Source organism: Eutrigla gurnardus, assembly GCF_963514095.1.
Source record: "Eutrigla gurnardus genome assembly, chromosome: 7".
Taxonomy (NCBI): domain Eukaryota; kingdom Metazoa; phylum Chordata; class Actinopteri; order Perciformes; family Triglidae; genus Eutrigla; species Eutrigla gurnardus.
Genome location: NC_139921.1, coordinates 12,677,653 through 12,695,733, shown reverse-complemented (window position 1 = coordinate 12,695,733; position 18,081 = coordinate 12,677,653). Strand labels below are relative to the sequence as shown.

The 18,081-nt window shown below is 43.6% G+C and overlaps 1 protein-coding gene across 1 annotated transcript in view; it reads left to right on the top strand.

Annotated features, from left to right (window-relative positions):
- Window positions 1-18,081, top strand: part of LOC311015862 (apoptosis-stimulating of p53 protein 1-like) — a gene marked incomplete at its 3' end in the record, with an annotated part of 71,704 nt that overhangs the window by 31,308 nt on the left and 22,315 nt on the right. The window contains exon 5 of the mRNA XM_084013302.1: window positions 15,002-15,097. Coding sequence (XP_083869428.1) covers window positions 15,002-15,097 — 96 coding nt within the window. The remainder of the gene's footprint in view (window positions 1-15,001; window positions 15,098-18,081) is intronic.

Sequence of the window (18,081 nt, the reverse complement as noted above, 5' to 3'; positions counted from 1 at the left end):
TTCCTTCACCAACTTCTCACAGAACTTCATCTGAATTTATTATCATTTAATGTGTTTTAGTTCTGGAAGCCTCTCCATCTCACTGCTGCAGTACCACTCTCCACCTGAACTGTTACTGGTTGGGGGCGCTGCTTGACAGAAACAATCATTAAATGCTGTTTAATGTGATATCTGGTTGCAACCTCAGATAAATCACATAAACTATACCTAACTACTTTAAGAAAAAAGATGAAGAGATGCAAGATTGATTATACGTTGATTAATACCATGCAGTAACAAAAAAAGGGTGCGTCCAAATCATGTGCAACTTGTGGAAAAGTTAGTCTGGAGCCCTGCCAACTCATTAACACTCAGCCGGACTATGCTAATAGTTAATTATGCACATTTTCTCATTACAGCAGAGTGTATATTCAATATTATCTAAAGTAATATTACATTTTCCCAAGTCTATAAATGGGAAAATGGGCTGTGTTGATGTCATTCTTTTATTCAGAAAAGTACGCTAGTCACGCTAACAATGTAGTAATGCTGGTATTTTGGTCAGTATGTCCGCTATTTTAATGCTCAGTGACATATCTTATCAAATATATGCTTCATTGCCATGACATTCACAGGTATCATGGTCCCAAAAGGATGAATCCTAATTCTAAAAAATATTACGGTAGTGTACTGTAGAGAATATATATATATATATATATATATATATATATATATATATATATATATATACTTTACAGTATGATACTGTAATACAGTAATGTTTTTTACAGTAATAAACTGTTGTTGCAACTGTAGCTGCCAGTATTTTACTGTAAATTAACGGGGAAATAATTTACAGTGTGATTTATCTGAGGTTGCAACCAGATATCACATTAAACAGCATTTAATGATTGTTTCTGCCAAACAGCGCCCCCAACGGTCCACCAGTAACAGTTCAGGTGGAGAGTGGTACTGCAGCAGTGAGATGGAGAGGCTTCCAGAACTAAAACACATTAAATGATAATAAATTCAGATTAAGTTCTGTGAGAAGTTGATGAAGGAAAGGTAAAACCAGGAAGACACCACAGTAACTGTAGAAAGCTCTAGGTTGAGTTGAAGTGGTGTTTGTGAAGCGAACGTCACTCCTTGTCAGACTGCTTTCACTTCTGTTCACTTTGCGCCACTGAGAAACATGGTAAAATAATATTTCAACATGTGCTCTTTGGTGCATTATATGTGTGCTGGATTACAGGAGATAATTTAACATATGGTGAAATACATTTACGTAACACAACAGTGTTGTGCAGAGAGTGAAGTGGAGCTGGGTTTTCCTCCAGCATGTGTGGAAACCCCCAAAGACTGTCCTGTAAACCTCACCCCTGACCTCAGAACGGAGGCACGTTTTGAGTTAACTCACGCATCCACGCACACAATCAAGTCAACTGTGTGTAACTCTACCCCGTCCAGCTGTGTGAGAGCACTGCTGAGGGCTATATTAAGAAGTCAGGTGTGTCTCTGTGTGTGTGTTTGTGTGCTCTTGACAAAACACACATGATAGGGGTTGTGTTGATGGAGATTAAGATGAATAGTTTCACTGTAAGTCATCACTAGGAATGCCTCTATAGATTATGTGATAGTCTAAGTTAAGGAACGTCAGCAGACTTTCAGAATTGATGACCGTTTGACAACTAGAAAAATCTTTTATATTAATCGTCTATTCAGATCATTTAAATGCATGCTATAGTTGGAGTAGAGTCCCTGCTTGGATGAACTGGGTGGGATTGTGGTGCACCAGAACTTAACTAAACACTCCCTTAATCCAGCTGGTCCTCCTGTTTTTGTTCCTAAATGTTGCTGAAGGTCTTCACTGCTTTGCCCAACGAGGACAATGCCAGGAGGACACATGCATGTTGATGTACAATCTGTCAGTGGTGGGATTCAAAGATGTGACTTCTCACTTACATGATGACCTCTGTAACCAGCAGTCCACCCTGCTGTATAAACGTCAGTTACCAGAGCAGTTCTGATAACAGAGTTTCCCCTTTTGGTTCACCCAGGGTGGCAGGAATGTCTAAAGGTTATTGTAGATTAGGAGACATCATTTTACTTGAAGCTTACAGCAGATGGGGATTCGGATGGGTTTCGTTACTGGAGGGCTGAATGATTAGAACAATGGGGTGGATGATGCACTGCTGACAATGACCGAAAGCATATTGGAACATCTGGAAAGGCCTAGTACCTTTGTTAAGATCGTCTTCATTGATTTCAGCAGTGCATTCAACACCAAACAGCCCCACCTGTTGGTAGGTAAACTGGCAGAGCTAGGGGTTAACCAAAAGCTCATAATCTGGATAAACAGTTTTCTAACAAACAGGTAACAACAGGTTAGGTTTAACACAGTCATCTCCACCTACAGGCTCATAAACACCGGAGCCCCTCAGGGGTGTGTTTTGTCTCCTCTACTCTACACACGTTATACTAATGAGTGCCGAGCTAGAACATCCACACACATTTTCTTTAAATAATATTAATAATATAATAACATGCAGATGATACTGCCATTGTGGGGTATTTGAAACCGGATAGCTCAGCACTAACCAGCTTTGAGGAAGAGGTGAGTAACTTCACCAAATGGTGTAAAGATAACTTCCTGGCTTTTAATGCAAATAAAACGAAAGAAATGATAATAGATTTTAGACGTCATAAAAGTGACATCCTTAACAGCACTATTAACGCCCAACCAATTGAGAGGGTAAGCAGCTACAAATACCTCGGCATTGAATTCGATGACCAACTCATATTCGACATATGTACTACGTCCAAGGTAAAAAAAATCTCCTTCTGATGTACGCTAAATTACTTTCGGTGGACTGTATCATTTTACGTATATGTATTGTATGTATCCTAAATGTAGTACAACCACAACAACCAGTACTTTTACGTGTTGGCTTCAATTCAAGCTTTTTTGGCACCGACGGTTATGGCGTTATAATGATGGGAAGAGTAATACATTTGATTACTCGTTACTGAAAATAGTAACGCTGTTAGTAACGGAATCATCACAAGCTGCCCACTCATTTATATCTGCCCAATCAACTAATACATTCTGTATTCAAGTCCTCCAAATTTAGTTGAGTCAATCAGAGGAAACGAGACCCACTCATTTATATTTGCCCAATCAACTAATACATTTCTGTATTCAAGTCCTCCAAATTTAGTTGACTCAATCAGAGGAAACGAGAGACATGAGCTTAATGATGTACTTATAGACAAAAGGTTACAAGTAATTTTAGCAGAGGTGATGTTATGATCGGACACAGAGACCTGGGACCCAAATGCAGGACTCTAAGTAAGTTCAAACGTGGTTTAATTTACAATATTCACAGTGAGGAAAAAGTGCACGAGGGAAAAGGAGGAGGGACTGGTGGGTTTCGTGGTGCGTGGTGGTGAGCTCTCCAGAGCGTGCCCAGTGCAGGTGAGTTCCAAGAATGTATGTAATGGCGTCCTCTGGGTGAACAAACAATTCCACAATCGGTGACGCCGTGGCGTCCGAGAACCAGACATGCAGGGAGACGGGGAGAGCGGCAGGCAGGCAGGCAGGCAGGAATGGGTAGCAAAGGCTGAGGCAGAAAACACAGGTGGTTAGCAAACTAATGCGCTGGACACGAAGAAGACTGAATAAAGAATGGGAGCCAGTTACGCTGTACACTACCACTCTTGCTGACGAAACGATCTGGCGACGCTTAGCCATCCGGCTGGTCTCTTTATCCTGGAGGAAGGTGATTAGGAGATGGGCAGCACCTGGTGCAGCCTGCCGGAGATAGCCACGCCCACAGCTCACAGACACACAACGGATGGGGGAGACATAAACAGGGAAAACAAACACGGAAACAAGAGGGAAGAGGAGGGCTGCCATGCTACCATCATGACAGTACCCACCCCCAATGAGCGCCTCCAGGAGCTATACCGGGCTAGTCAGGATGAGCCCGGTAAAAATCCCTGATGAGAGACGGGTCGAGGATCAGGGCCCGGGAAATCCAACACCTCTCTTCGGGACCATACCCCTCCCAAACCACCAGAAACTGTAAGCCCCACCCCCTGCGTTGCACATCCAGGATCCTCCTGATTGTGAAGGCCGGGTGGCCGTCCATGCATCGGGGGGGTGGGGGGGGGGGGGGGGGGGGAGGCGACGGCCAGAGGGCACAGAGTGCTTGTGGTCACAGGCTTCAGCTGGGAAACGTGGAAGGTAGGGTGAATCCTGAGAGCAGCGGGAAGCTTGAGGTGAACAGCACAGGGGTTAATTACCACCTCGACCTCATACGGACCGATGAAGCGAGGGGCAAGTTTCTTGGATGACACATTGAGTGGAATGTCCTTAGAGTTCAACCAGACCTTTTGAAAGGACCTGTATTCGGGTGCTGGCGTGCAACGGCGATCTGCCATCCTCCGATTCTGCTCCTGAGTGCGGAGCAGCGCCACCCGGGTCTCCCTCCAGATCCGTCGTATCCTCCGGAGATGGTGTTGTACGGAGGGGACCGCTATCTCCGACTCCTGGGCAGGGAAGAGAGGAGGTGAGTAGCATTATGAGGCCTCGAAAGGTGACATACCTGTAGCCCAGCAGGTGAGGGAATTGTGTGTGTATTTGACCCAGGTAAGTTAAGTACACCATGAGGAAGGGTTCTGAGCACAGACACAGCAAAGGGCTGTCTCCAGGTCCTGTTTGGCTTTACTTCTCACCCAGGTGCGAAGTGCAACGTCACACAACTGGTGCCCTATTGGCTGACAACCACAGGTACCTCAGGGGGTACCCGGGAGCAGCCGTGAGGTATAAAACCCGGCGCCGCCTTAGGAACTCTCTCTTCCATCGCAACACAACGTTGCAACAGGAGGTGAGCTCCTCCACCGCAGCACACCGCTGCAACAAAAGGCGAATTTTTAACGGTTTCCTTTGTCTTAGACCACAGTCTTTTCCCCAAACTCGCAGGACCTTTTTCTCAACTAGCCTTTTTCCTTTTTTTTTATCATTACGGATCCTGAGAAGATCGCCGCATGCGCAATTCTTTGTTTACCTGCAGAAGAGGAAACACAAACGGTTTCTTTATTTCAGCGACCAGCCGGAAGGATAACTTCTACGACCCGCTCCTGTCTGAAGTCAGCTGACTAAATCGCTAAGCCGTGCGATTCTATTGTTGCTCGCGGAAGGAAGCAACACGAACTGTTTTCTTCAGTCGAGTCGATCATCGACAAGCATAACCGCTACGCTCCGCTCTCGCCTGGACTCAGCCGACTCATCGCGTCCCCCGCTGCCGCCGAGGACTCGCGGACCACAAGCCGCCGCCGCCGGCGCGTCAAGAAGCACTGCCGCCGCACAAGACGGACTTAAGCACATCGACAAAGTAAGAGGCTATCAGTCTGGGCAGAGACATAAGTTTGATAGTGTAGGATATGCTTGTAATTCTTGTTAACGTGTTTTAAGCTTTGATCACGAACCGCCGAGTCCGTTGCTTTCTGTGTTGTTGTATTTGAATGCTGATTGTGTACCCACGCCGCTGGGTTTCAATTCGGTAACAGTGTGTGTCCAATCTCGGACACATTCACGAGCTCAGTAAGTGATCTACCATCAGTTAAAAGACCGGGGTCCCACCTAACGAACGCCGGTTCATTCACGAGCTCCCATGTGATGGTAATCGCTTACTGATCCTTTGTGCATTACGCGCGCATTCTCTCTCTCTTTGTTCCGGCTAACACACATGTGCACACACATACACCGCCCCCACACGTATCCTCCGCCAGCTGTTTCCGTCTCCGGACGCCAAGGACATAGCTCCATCTGGTGGCTGTACCCGGCCATCTCTCTCTCTCTCTCTCCCTCTCTCGCTATTCTATTACCCCTTTTCCACCAACGCGAACCTAGTTCAAGAACCGGGTCGGTGCCCGTGCTGGTTCGCAGTTGGTTCAACTTGCGAACCTTCTGAGAACCTGTTTGCGTTTCCACCGGCTAGAGAGCCCAGAGAGCCACATCATTACGTCACAGCCCTTAACGTAAGCAAGACCTTCTTCCGGGGCCGGTTCCAGCCCAGCAAGGAGTTGGGGCCGCTCGGGAACCAGTTTTCCTGGCCAAGAGCCGGCTTTTGTCTGTGGAAACAGGAAGAACTGTTTCGCGATTGGGCACTGGATCCGAACCGGCCCTCAAAATGCCTCGGTGGAAAAGGGCCATATCTGACGTCAGCGGCCCCGCCCCTGAACGCTGTGGAAAATAGCTCCATCTGGTGGCTGTACCCAGCCATCTCTCCCTCTCTCTCTCTCGCTATTCTATCTGACGTCAGCGGCCCCGCCCCTGAACGCTGTGAAGAATAGCTCCACCTGGTGGTTGCGCCCGGCCATCCCTATCTCTCATCACACACACACACGCATGCACACTCCACGTGTGTCTCTTCCTTTGTTTAGCTTAGCTTTGTTTGTTAGGTAGTTAGGTAGTAAGGCTTTGTTAATTGCAGTGTTATTGATTGTGATCATTATTACTGATTTTAATCAATCTTATTATATTATAACTAGCGGTCTCTTGTGCTTGTTGTGTATGTGTCACTGGATAACAGCAGGTTGTGAAGACTAGTGCTCGAATTTCACGCCTTTTTAATTGTTTGATTGTTTTTATACTTCTATGCCAATGATCACGATGATTGGCATGTGAGTATAAAACCTTTATATTGAGACTGAATACAGTTTTAGGTTATCTTTTCTCTGATCCCAGGGTGGTGCCCCGTATATTCATGATTATATCATGATAATATATTAAATATAATTATTAATATCGATAATCATATTGACATTAATAATTAGTTGTTGATAACCAAATCTGCTCCTGCTACTACCCCAACACCATGTATGCGGAAAACGTGGTCCACCATGAGGTTGGCAGTCTCCGTGGAAGAAGGCACCTTGGAGAGGGGGATGAAGTGCACCATTTTGAAAAAGCGGTCAACAATAGTCATGATGGTGTCTTTACCTTCCGAGAGGGGCAGACCAGTCGCGAAGTCCAGAGCGATGTGAGACCAAGGGCGCCCTGGAACGCCCTTGGTCTCACTCTCTCTCCAGCGGGGGGGCGATGAGAAGCCTTGCTTCTGGCACAGGTGGTGCCTGACATTGTCGGCCACCAGAAGTGTCTGCGGAGGAGGGACATGGTTCTTTTGACCCCCGGATGGCAGGCGAGCCGGGAGGAATGGCCCCACTGGAGAACCTGGGAGCGAGCACAAACAGACGCCCCGGTGGACCACCACCCAAAAAACGTTGCAGCTGCTTTCTGGAGGACGGTGTTGGCCACTCAGCCACGGCCTGAACCTTGGCTGGATCCGCCCTCACCTGCCCGCTCTCCACAATGTATCCCAAGAATGTCACTGACGGGACATGGAACTCGCACTTCTCTGCCTTTATATAGAGTCTGTTCTCCAACAGGCGCTGTAACACCTGATTATATCATGATAATATATGTGAATGATGTGTTCAGCAGTGTCCTTGGAAAAAATGAGGATATCGTCAAGATATACAAACACAGACCGATTTAATAAGTCCCTAAGCACGTCATTAACCATGGCTTGGGAAACCGCAGGAGCATTGGTAAGGCCAAAGGTAGGGGTGTAACGGTACATGTATTTGTATTGAACCGTTTCGGTACGGGGTGCTCGGTTCGGAACGGAGGCGTACCGAACGAGTTTCCATACGGACATATTAAGTAGAGGACCGCATTTGTGGAGCATGCTGCAGCCGCACATGCGCAGTTGCGCACACCGCGACACAATAAACAGCAGTAGTAGCGGACGTCAGGGCTAATGCCGCTAGCGTTGGCAACAAGCCAGAGTTGGAGGACCCTCCCGCGACATTAAGGTCTCCCGTTTGGGAACACTTCGGCAAAGCGGTTTGCCGACATTGTTCATGTGAGGTCGTGGCATGTTTCTGGCAACACGTCAAACCTGTTGACGCATTTGAAACGGCACCACCCCCACGTGAACATCGCTACGAGGAGAAAGACGAGCGTAACGTTCAAACACAGCTCCCCACCGCATTTAAACAGCCTCTCCCTGCCCTGTTCAATTTTGCACATCAGATGGAGAAAAGATTTGTTTTTAAAAAAACAGTCTGAGCCTTATTCATGTTATTTAATCTGAGCAACAAATTGAAACTGTTTAGTGTTGCAACTGTTCAATTTTGCACATCAGATGGAGAATTTTTTTTAAAGAAACAGTCTGTTATTTTTATTTATTTTTATTTTTTAAATAAATATTTTAAATACTTGTATTTATATTTTTGAGCAGCATTCTAGCTCCAGTGCATGTTCCTACTGTTAAAAGCACAAAAGTAATAAACAACTAGCACATTTATATTTTGCATTTTGTTTTCTTCCTGTACCGAAAATGAACCGAACCGTGACCTCAAAACCGAGGTACGTACCGAACCGAGATTTTTGTGTACCGTTACACCCCTAGCCAAAGGGCATGACCAGGTACTCGAAGTGTCCGAGGGGAGTGTTGAAGGCGGTCTTCCACTCGTCTCCCTCCTTAATCCGAACCAGATGGTAGGCATTGCGAAGGTCCAGTTTAGAGAAGACGGTGGTACCATGTAGGGTTTCAAAAGCAGAGTTGATTAATGGCAGGGGATATTTGTTCTTGACAGTAATGTTGTTTAAACCCCAGTAATCAATACATGGTATATCTTTCTGGCTTATCTTTCTTGGCCACGAAGAAGAGTCGCTGATGTACCGCTCCATGGATTGCCATTCAGGTGCCGACAGGTTGAAGGGTCTGCAGGTGAATCAATAGACTTCCTGAAAACAACACATCCATGTATTCTACTTGAGAATGTGCAAAGTTATACCTCATCAAAATTAATGTAACTTTTTTTTTTCTTTAGAGCTGACAACTTTCCGAAGATAATTTCAAACCAAGAGTTTCTATAGTTTTCTTGAATTGTAATGTCCTTCAGTGTTTTGAATGTTTTTAAATCTGTTTAAGCACCTGGAAAAAGAGAGTCAAATTGTGAAGGGAACAGAAGTTTCATCCGTTTCAGTCTTTTAAAAAAATGACTGAATGTTAATGAAAATGCCATCCAATTTAAATACTACTACTGCTATGTTATATATAATTATAAAAAAAAGTGTGATGCAGCAGTTAAGTCAAATGCCAGTGTGTGTGTGTGGTTGTGTGTTAATCTGAGAGAGACAGTGTGTCTGTTTGGCAGAGTGAAACAAAAATGTGTGACGCAGCAGTTAAGTCATATGCCACTCTGTGTGTGTGTGTGTCTGTGTGTGTGTGTGTGTGTGTGTGTGTGTGTGTGTGTTGCAGAGAGCAGAGGGAAGAAAATATGACGCAGCTGTTATTCTAGTGTGTGTGTCCGTATGTGTGTACACACATGTCATGTGTGTGTCGGTGGACACATCAAGCCACAATGTGTGCCAGGAGATCATCATGCATGCTACCATGGCCGTTAATCTGCCGGTATCATCATCGTCATCTCCCTCGTAACACACATCTGGAGCAGGAGGCAGAGGTTGATTGAGAACAGAGAGTACCCCATCAGGCTGTGGTGCAGTGATTTCCCTTCTGAGAAAAAGGGAGGTGTGAGAGGGGAGAGAGAGAGAGAGAGAGAGAGAGAGAGATAGAGAGAAGGGGATGTTGCTGCAGCGAAAAGCCAGCTGCAGATGGATAACAAGGATTGACAGAAAGAGACTGTAGATATAGAAAGAGATTGGGATTAAGAAAAATGGGGCTGTTGGAAAAGAGGTAAGAGGGGTGGTACAGAAACAGGGACATGATGAGATGTGTAAAAGAAGAAAGAGTTATAGAAAGGTGGAAGTGTAGAGAAAGAGCAAGGTATAAAATAAAGGCATGTGGTGACGACTTTCCCTCTTTTTTGTACTGGTTTATAGGTTTCCATGTTTACTGTAGTAATTGAATGCAGTGTCACACTAGTGGGCTTTACACGTCATATAGGAACCCACCAATGCTGGAGAGAGTTTGTATGACAGAGAGGAAGAGGTAGAGGGAGCGTGGGGCTGAGAGATAGAGAGGGAGAAGGGGAGAGAGTGTTGTAAATCACAGTACATCACCAGGCGGACGAGAGGGAAAGTTGTGATAGGGATCGCCTCCAAGCTTCTCTCTGTCAAGCCTCTGGCAACATTTTCCTATATCTGAAACCATATAGACCCGCTGGTTCTCCGAGAGGCTTTGAGGATGGAGTGGAATGAGGTGGATTTGGTGCAGGAATTCACTGTTGAAGGACAATGCAGCAAAATTAAAGTCCGCTCCTGCAGGATCACATGGGACAGCCTGCAGGTAAATACAGCACAACAGGAAGCTGATAGAAATTGCATGCTAATGTCAGCCGGGGCACTCGTAGCAGCACAGTCTGCAGGATGTTGTCCAGTGTGTTGACAGCACAAGAAGCAGAATGAATGACACGATTGTTCAGCGCTAGGCAAATTGTTAACTTTTCTGTTGCTGCGGATGCATGCCAACTCATTGAGGATACAGAGTCACACTACTGGCCACACTGTTTTAACTGATCTTCATTCCAACTGATGACGATCAGATTAAGGCTTTTAAATCAAGCTAATCTTGGTTATTGTCCTGGGTGTTTACAATGAAAATATGTTGCATATTGTATCCACCTACTTAAAAAAAATTGTTACAGCTTTTTAGAGTTTTAGGCTGACGATGCCTAAAGCCCTGAGACTGAATCTGTTTACTCACATAATACATCTTATATGGAGCAAAAAAGGTCATAATGATCTTCATGTTATGAGCAACCTACACATTTAGCTTTAAGGTATGCAACAAAAAAAAGTTAATTTGAACTCTTTTTGAATTTTATTATTAGCAAACTTTAAATATGTGATGTAGTTATCAAATGTATATCCTCTCTGCTCTCCTAGAGGTCAGCAGTATGCCGACATGACATGTGGCACCACTGACTGGAAAACCAGTGTAATAAATAATGTCATCATCTAAAAGATGATGTAGTGTGCATTATTTTGGAAATACTGTGTGTATGCGTTCTTAAGAATGCCATGAGTCATCATGGAGCCAATAATAGCAGTGGCTATCAGTGTCATTAATTACTGATACTAGTATTTAGCAGAGCACTAATGCTGTCAGAGTTAGAGTGGTTAAATGACCAGTGGGTTTGATTTACTTCACTGATTTCATATATAAGAATCGTCATAACCCTCAGGGCTTTATTAAGGGTAAAATTTTCATCAGCTCCTCCCCACACAATGGCATTAAAGACTCCACTGAGATATACACTATATTGCCAAAAGTATTCGCTCACCTGCCTTGACTTGTATATGAACAGGACTCTGTGCAGGCCAGTCAATTTCCTCCACACCAAACTCTCATCCATGTATTTATGGACCTTGCTTTGTGCACTGGTGCACAGTCATGTTGGAACAGGAAGAGGCCAGCCCCAAACTGTTCCCACAAAGTTGGGAGCATGGAATTGTCCAACATCTCCTGATATGCTGAAGCATTTAGAGTGAAAATCAACCCCACACGATAACTCCCCCTCCACCAAACTTTACACGTGGCACAATGCAGTCAGTCAAGTGCCGTTCTCCTGGCAACCGCCAAACCCAGACTTGTCTATCAGATTGCTGGTAAAATACATTTTTGAATAAAGTCCACATGATGTTCAAGCTCCTAAACCTTAAGGTGACGACCCCTTAAATTTCAATCACTACAGGCCTCTATAACTTTCTGCAGCTTCCATATGTGTCAGAGCAATGCTCAGACAGTTGACATAACGAACCAAACGTATCAAGATTTTTATGAAAGTTCAGTTTTAAGGGTAAGTTCACCCAACTAAAAATAAACAAACATCTGTACGTTTTTACCTTAAGTACAAATAAAAATACATTTGAAAGCAAAACTATCTTGTTTGGTGTAACTGGGACATTATTTTTAGATGAAGACTGTTTTTTTGTGTTTTTCAAATCATAGAAAAGACATCTTTTCTGTTGATCTGGGTGAAATGACAATGTCAACTCTCCTATCTCTTAGTGAAGCCTTTACACAATAGTCACTTTAAATGATCTGACAACCTCAAATTGTGAGGTATGCACGGATAGAGAGCTACTACAAGTTAGCACTGAAGTTCCTTAGGATTTCATTTAAGTCCCATTTTTATTTAATTCTAATACTTGACCATATTACATCTAAGTAAACATATGTATGCTGCAGTGAAATGGACTACAATAGGCTCGCTAATTCTACTTCAAAATGTGTTTATTGAGATTTCATCTTTAGTCCTGTGTGTTGACTGAAATGTTCTTAATGTATCCTCATTTACATATACAGAAGCACAGGAATAATTGCATTGGCAGACCAACACAACACAAAAACTTCCTCTTTACTTTAGACAACACATATTTTGGTCTACATACATACCGGTATATACAGTGTACTGCAGGTGAGGTAATGGACATTTATATCCTGTGATCAATGTTATTATTACTATTTTATTTAGTTTTAAGGGTTAACAAACATAGTTAGTACTCTGTATGACCTTTATATAAAATATGCATTACAATCATTAGACTAATGTCTACAATGACTCAAAATGGCAGATACTTGTACGCTATGTGCCATTCATCAATCAGTATTACTCTGCATTTTAGTCCAAAACATGATATTCCAATATTGTATTACTGCTTCATTTGAGACAGTGCAGAGCTGCATGGGTTAAAGCTGTCATACAGTATGTATTATGGTGTTGTGACTGCGTGAAGGAAGGAAGCTGTTTTCCATTGGACAATATGTGGAAACAGCCACTGTATCAATCAAATAACATTTAGAAGCTTTAAATATTAATTTGTAATATTTTTTTATTTTTCCACTGCATACTGATGCATAGTTTTTGTGTGTGTCCATGAGTGAACATACACAATAGCAGGATGTGACCAGGCAGAAACCTTCTGCTGTTGTCTGCTAAAGGCATTTCTCTCCCCTGACCTCAACCGACCGCCTTACACACACACACACACACACACACACACACACACACACACACACACACACACACACATTTCTGAGTACAATCATAGAAATGTTTGTTCTGAAGAACATCCACAGACACAGCTACATAAAAAAGTATTCTGTGTGCCTGTTGGGTTTGATAAAACAGTAAAATAGGCGCGCAGTTGGCGGAGTGGTTAGAGCGCATGCCATGTACGAACGTACATACGCTACCGACCCGGTTCGAATCCCGGCCGGAGGTCCTTTGCTGCATGTCACATCCACTCTCTCTCTCCTCATGTTTCCAATCTATCCACTGCTAATAAAAGGTGTCTATGCCTCAAAAAACACAACAACAAAAAACAGTAAAATACAGCACAAATGATCTGTGTAATTTAATTTTTTCCCAGCTGATGTTAATGTTTGTGTCACACCCCTGAAATGGCCAAAGCAGATATTATACCAAAGCGATTTACCCCGAACCAATACTGGCCGCGTTCCCAGATTTGATTGTTCGGGTTGGGCTAACGGGCCGTCCAGACGAAGCAAAAAAACTGTTTTTCTCCGTTTTGCCTTGGCGTCGTTTCAAGAAAATCCGCGTCCAGACGAATCCACTGAAAACGACTCAGCACGCTGTAGTACATTTTCCAGGCCCTTATGCGGCGCTGTTTCTGCTACAAAAACGCAGAAGAAGAGACGGAGCTTGACCGGATGTTTGCTATTGCTATGGCAACACGTGAGAGTTACGGCTAATCTCCGCCCTACCACCTGATCAATAAACACCCACAAGATGACAATTTGGCCCATATAAATAAAACCAACAATAATCATCAACAGCCGTCACCCTAAGGACCTTGACGAGGCGTTGTCACACGTTGGGATGGATTAATTAGACAAATAAATGCCTACAGTCATGGGAAGTTAGCTAGCGGTTGTTTGTTAGCATCGTAATAAAGTAGCTTTTTCCCCGGAATATCGCCCCCCTCTCTCGGCTCCTTTTTTTTTTCATACAGTGGCCCTGATACGCCGTCGTACAGACGAGCAGAATATCTGCTACGAGCACGGAGGCTGACGTTGTTGTTGTTGTTACGAGACGTCGCAGGGGAAGAAGTCAGGCTCGAGGAGCGGGGCGATGACATCAGCGTATTCGTTTTCACTGTCCACACGAAAACGAACACGAAACGGAGGGGTGGGTGCCGTTTTTTTCTTTTCCACCCTGAGAGCTGGTTTCAAAAAAGTGCGTTTTCACACTGCGAAAACGCTTGATTCGTATGGACGGGAGCGAAACGCACAAGACTTCTGCCTTTACGCACTGAAAACGTTTTCGTGTGGACAGGCCCTAAGAAGGAGCGCTAAGATGCAGGTGTTTCCCAGATACGTTCTTAATTGCTTTCTTAGGAGAACCTTAAGATCAAGCCAAAGGATTTTCTCAAAGTGATTGTTCGGAGTGAAATGAACCCTAGGTAATTTCCACCAAGACATCCAGCCAAACACACATTTTTAGCGATGGTCAGCAGTGGTCAAGATAGGGCGATCAGCCGAACGGCTTCCTAATAGTGATCACTGAGCATTTGGTCGCTAAGAAGGCTGTTAAGAGTGGGTCAGCTCGATCTTACGTTTCCTTCTTAGTGAAAGATCTCGTTAAGCTAAGAGCGACTCTGGGAAACACATCCTTCTTCACAGCGTTCTTAAGAGCGCTCCTAAGAAGAACTTAGCACTTAAGAGCTTCTCAACGAATCTGGGAAACGCGACCACTATAATTCTGTCACACCAAGGCCACCAGCTGCAGCCTAATAACATTTCTGTAGCGCACTGAAGGTGCTCTGTGACCCAAAGTGTGAAGTGATAGGTGTATGCAGCTGTCACTGTTTGGGTTTTCACCTAGACAGTAAAAGTCAGAAACTCAGTTATGCATAATATATGGAAACAGTGATTAGAGATACACAGGAGGAAACACAAGTTTTTTCTGTCGACATACTTTATTAATATGTTACAATTGTGTGTGCGTGTGTGTGTAGATTCCCCGTGTGGAGCTTACCCTCTCTGAGCTCCAGGAAATGGCCACAAGACAACAGCAACAAATAGAGGCCCAGCAACAGATGTTGGTCGCCAAGGTAACTTGTACATACACGCATGCACGCACAGACACTCTCTCTCTCTCTCTCTCTCTCTCTCTCTCTCTCTCTCTCTCACACACACACACACACACACGCACACACACACACACACACACACACACACACACTGTTGGATGGATTGCCTGTCAGTTAGTGTGAGGTTATCTACATTAGAGTCGGCCTGAAAAGGTTGGCTTTGGAGCTGCAGGAGCTACAGCCTTGGAAGAATGTGTGTGTGTGTGTGTGTGTGTGTGTGTGTGTGTGTGTGTGTGTGTGTGTGTGTGTGTGTGTGTGTGTGTGTGTGTGTGCGTGCGTGTGTGAGGATCTTTGGTCATACATCTTCCTTGGAAACAGGACATGTGATCCTGGTCAAGGTTTATGGACTGGCAGGAAAGAACAGCTCTAACCAATAGACAACATTCAGGTTTTGTGTCTGTGTGTGTGTGGGTTTACGTATGTGAGACTCAGATAATGGCTATTCCCACACTAGGAAGTGACCTTAGATTTGACAGGGAATTAGGTCATCAGGTTGCTGCTGGGAAGTTGAAGCAGAATTCGGGCCTTTTCCAGACAAACCCCTCCCCACTTGCACTCCTTCATGAGGGCACTGTTTCTAGTCACACTCAAACCTGAACGAAGTCCCTTTCATTAGAGTGGAGGCCATAATTAATGCGGCAAGCTTCGGGACAAACTACCCTCTCTCTAGCAGAAACAGGAAGACATCGTTATTTTTCAGGATCTGTCTATAACAGTCATTGTAAATATACAACACAATCAAATTGAAAACAACTACCGGTGTCATTACTACACACATTCTATACTCAAGTAAAAGTGAAAAAGTACAGGATCTGAATTTTACTCAAAGTAAAAAGTATCCTCGAAGGACAATTACTGGCTGTATTTTGACGTATCCAATTAATACGAAAAAAATGATTGATAAAAATGTAGGGAGTAAAAGTAAACATTTGTAAGAACAATAAATACTCAAGTATTACAGATACCTGAAAATGCAGGTATGTGTAATACTTGAGTATTTATTGTTCTTACAAATGTTTTAACTGTAAAAAGTACAGTAACAAAGTATTTGTATTTGTACTTCGTACTTTCCACCTCTGTGTATATATGATCCTAAATACAATTAACCTTTAGGTTGTTAATTTCTGTTTATTACTATTACATTAAATGTCTTTCTTAGTTGAGGTGCACGTGGTGAGTAATTTAGCATAGATGCAGGCTCGCTGTTGGAGGGTTTTATAACCCACTTCAACTACCCACTAATTGGTTTGGAATGGCACTTAATTTGGCAGACCTGCCACGGGAACACACAAACAGAGTGGTCGTGGGTAGGGAGAGGGTGTAGGAGCTAGTTTGTAAAAAGCCCTTATACTCTGCAGCATATAGGAAACAGACAGAAGGCCAAGCCAAAAAAAAAAAGTATTTCCTTTTGTTAAAGTATTTTCATTGATTTGATGAAGTGTCTATTTATGTAATGAAGTGAACCGTGCTATTTTCAACCACCAACTTTGATTTGGCCAATTTGGGTAATTCAAGGCTAACTGTGGACTGATGGGGTTTATATTGTGGCAATATTGTGCATTTTTTTAAAGCAGCAAAAAGCTATAAAGTGTTTCCTTCGCGTGTGTAAGTGTTCATGTATTTCCTTGTCTTACTTAATGGAAATGTCTCCCGGCTGCCATGTAGAGGCAGTTTCGAGCCTTGTAACATTGATTGACAACTTCCAGGAAAAAAAGTCCAAAACACTACTACTGTAGTTGCATGAAACAACATGCATTTTGCCCTTTGTGTAATGGGTTATTAGATTGTGCGTATGTGTGAATGTGCATTTTTCCAGTGAATGATTGTAAATTCTTGCCAACATTCCATTTCCATCTTCCTCTGTGTGTGTGTGTGTGCGTGTGTCTGTGTGTGTGTGTGTGTGTGTGTGTGTGTGTGTGTGTGTGTGTGTGTGTGTGTGTGTGTGTGTGTGTGTTGAGAGAGACACTCACACAGGTCAGCTGTGCTACGTGCCAGCACGATACAGAGAGAGGTGCAAACTGCCTCAGTCAGCATCACACACGACTTTACATGCTTTACTTATACACTTAAATATAATATAAATCAAGATATTATTTAATGTGATGGTTCGGAGTGAAATGCACCATAGGTAATTTCCACCATGACATCCAGCCATTTTTAGCGATGGTCAACATTGGTCAAGATAGGGCTATCAGCTGAATGGCTTAGTAGTGGCGCTAATGGTACATTTTGTATTTCTCGTAAATTACCCCATGAATGTTACCAAACTTCTGCAGTAGTACACATAGGGTCTGTACTCACAAAACGAGGCATTTGAAAGCTTGTAAGTACACCAGGAGTTTATTTAAAAGAACTCTTGCCTGATAGCTTCTATCCTCTGCTGCTAACGCTACCACTGCGCCAACGCCACTTCCGTGTTTACCCAGCTCTTGCCGTCACGTGAGTTTCACGCGAGAGTATGAAAAAGTTTTGCTAAATTTTTATAAATGCTTGTATTATCAGGTCAACAAGTGTTGACAAGTGTTGACCTGATAATACAAGCATTTATAAAAATGTGTTGACCTGATCATGGACTTATGATGCTAATAATATATATATTTTTTTATTACATTACCTTAGTGAAAGGTGGCAGCGTGTGGCCTCATGCTGCAAGTACAAAGTCATGAAGTACAGTATATCAGTGTTATAAGTCGAGGTGCCAATAAGTGCTCACTACGGCAAGACAATTTTGCATGTAAAAAAATGATGTGTCACCTTTGTCCATGAGAAGGATCCTGGATATCACCACTCCAGCATGTTGTCAACAGCATCATAAGTGAAGACAAAAAGAAAGTGTGTGGGTGCACAATTTTTTTAACTGTAATAACTCAACTAACTAAGGAAAGTTTCAAACACAGATGGGACATGAATTGGTCTTGCAGTGTTATTGTTGTTAAATCAGTGCA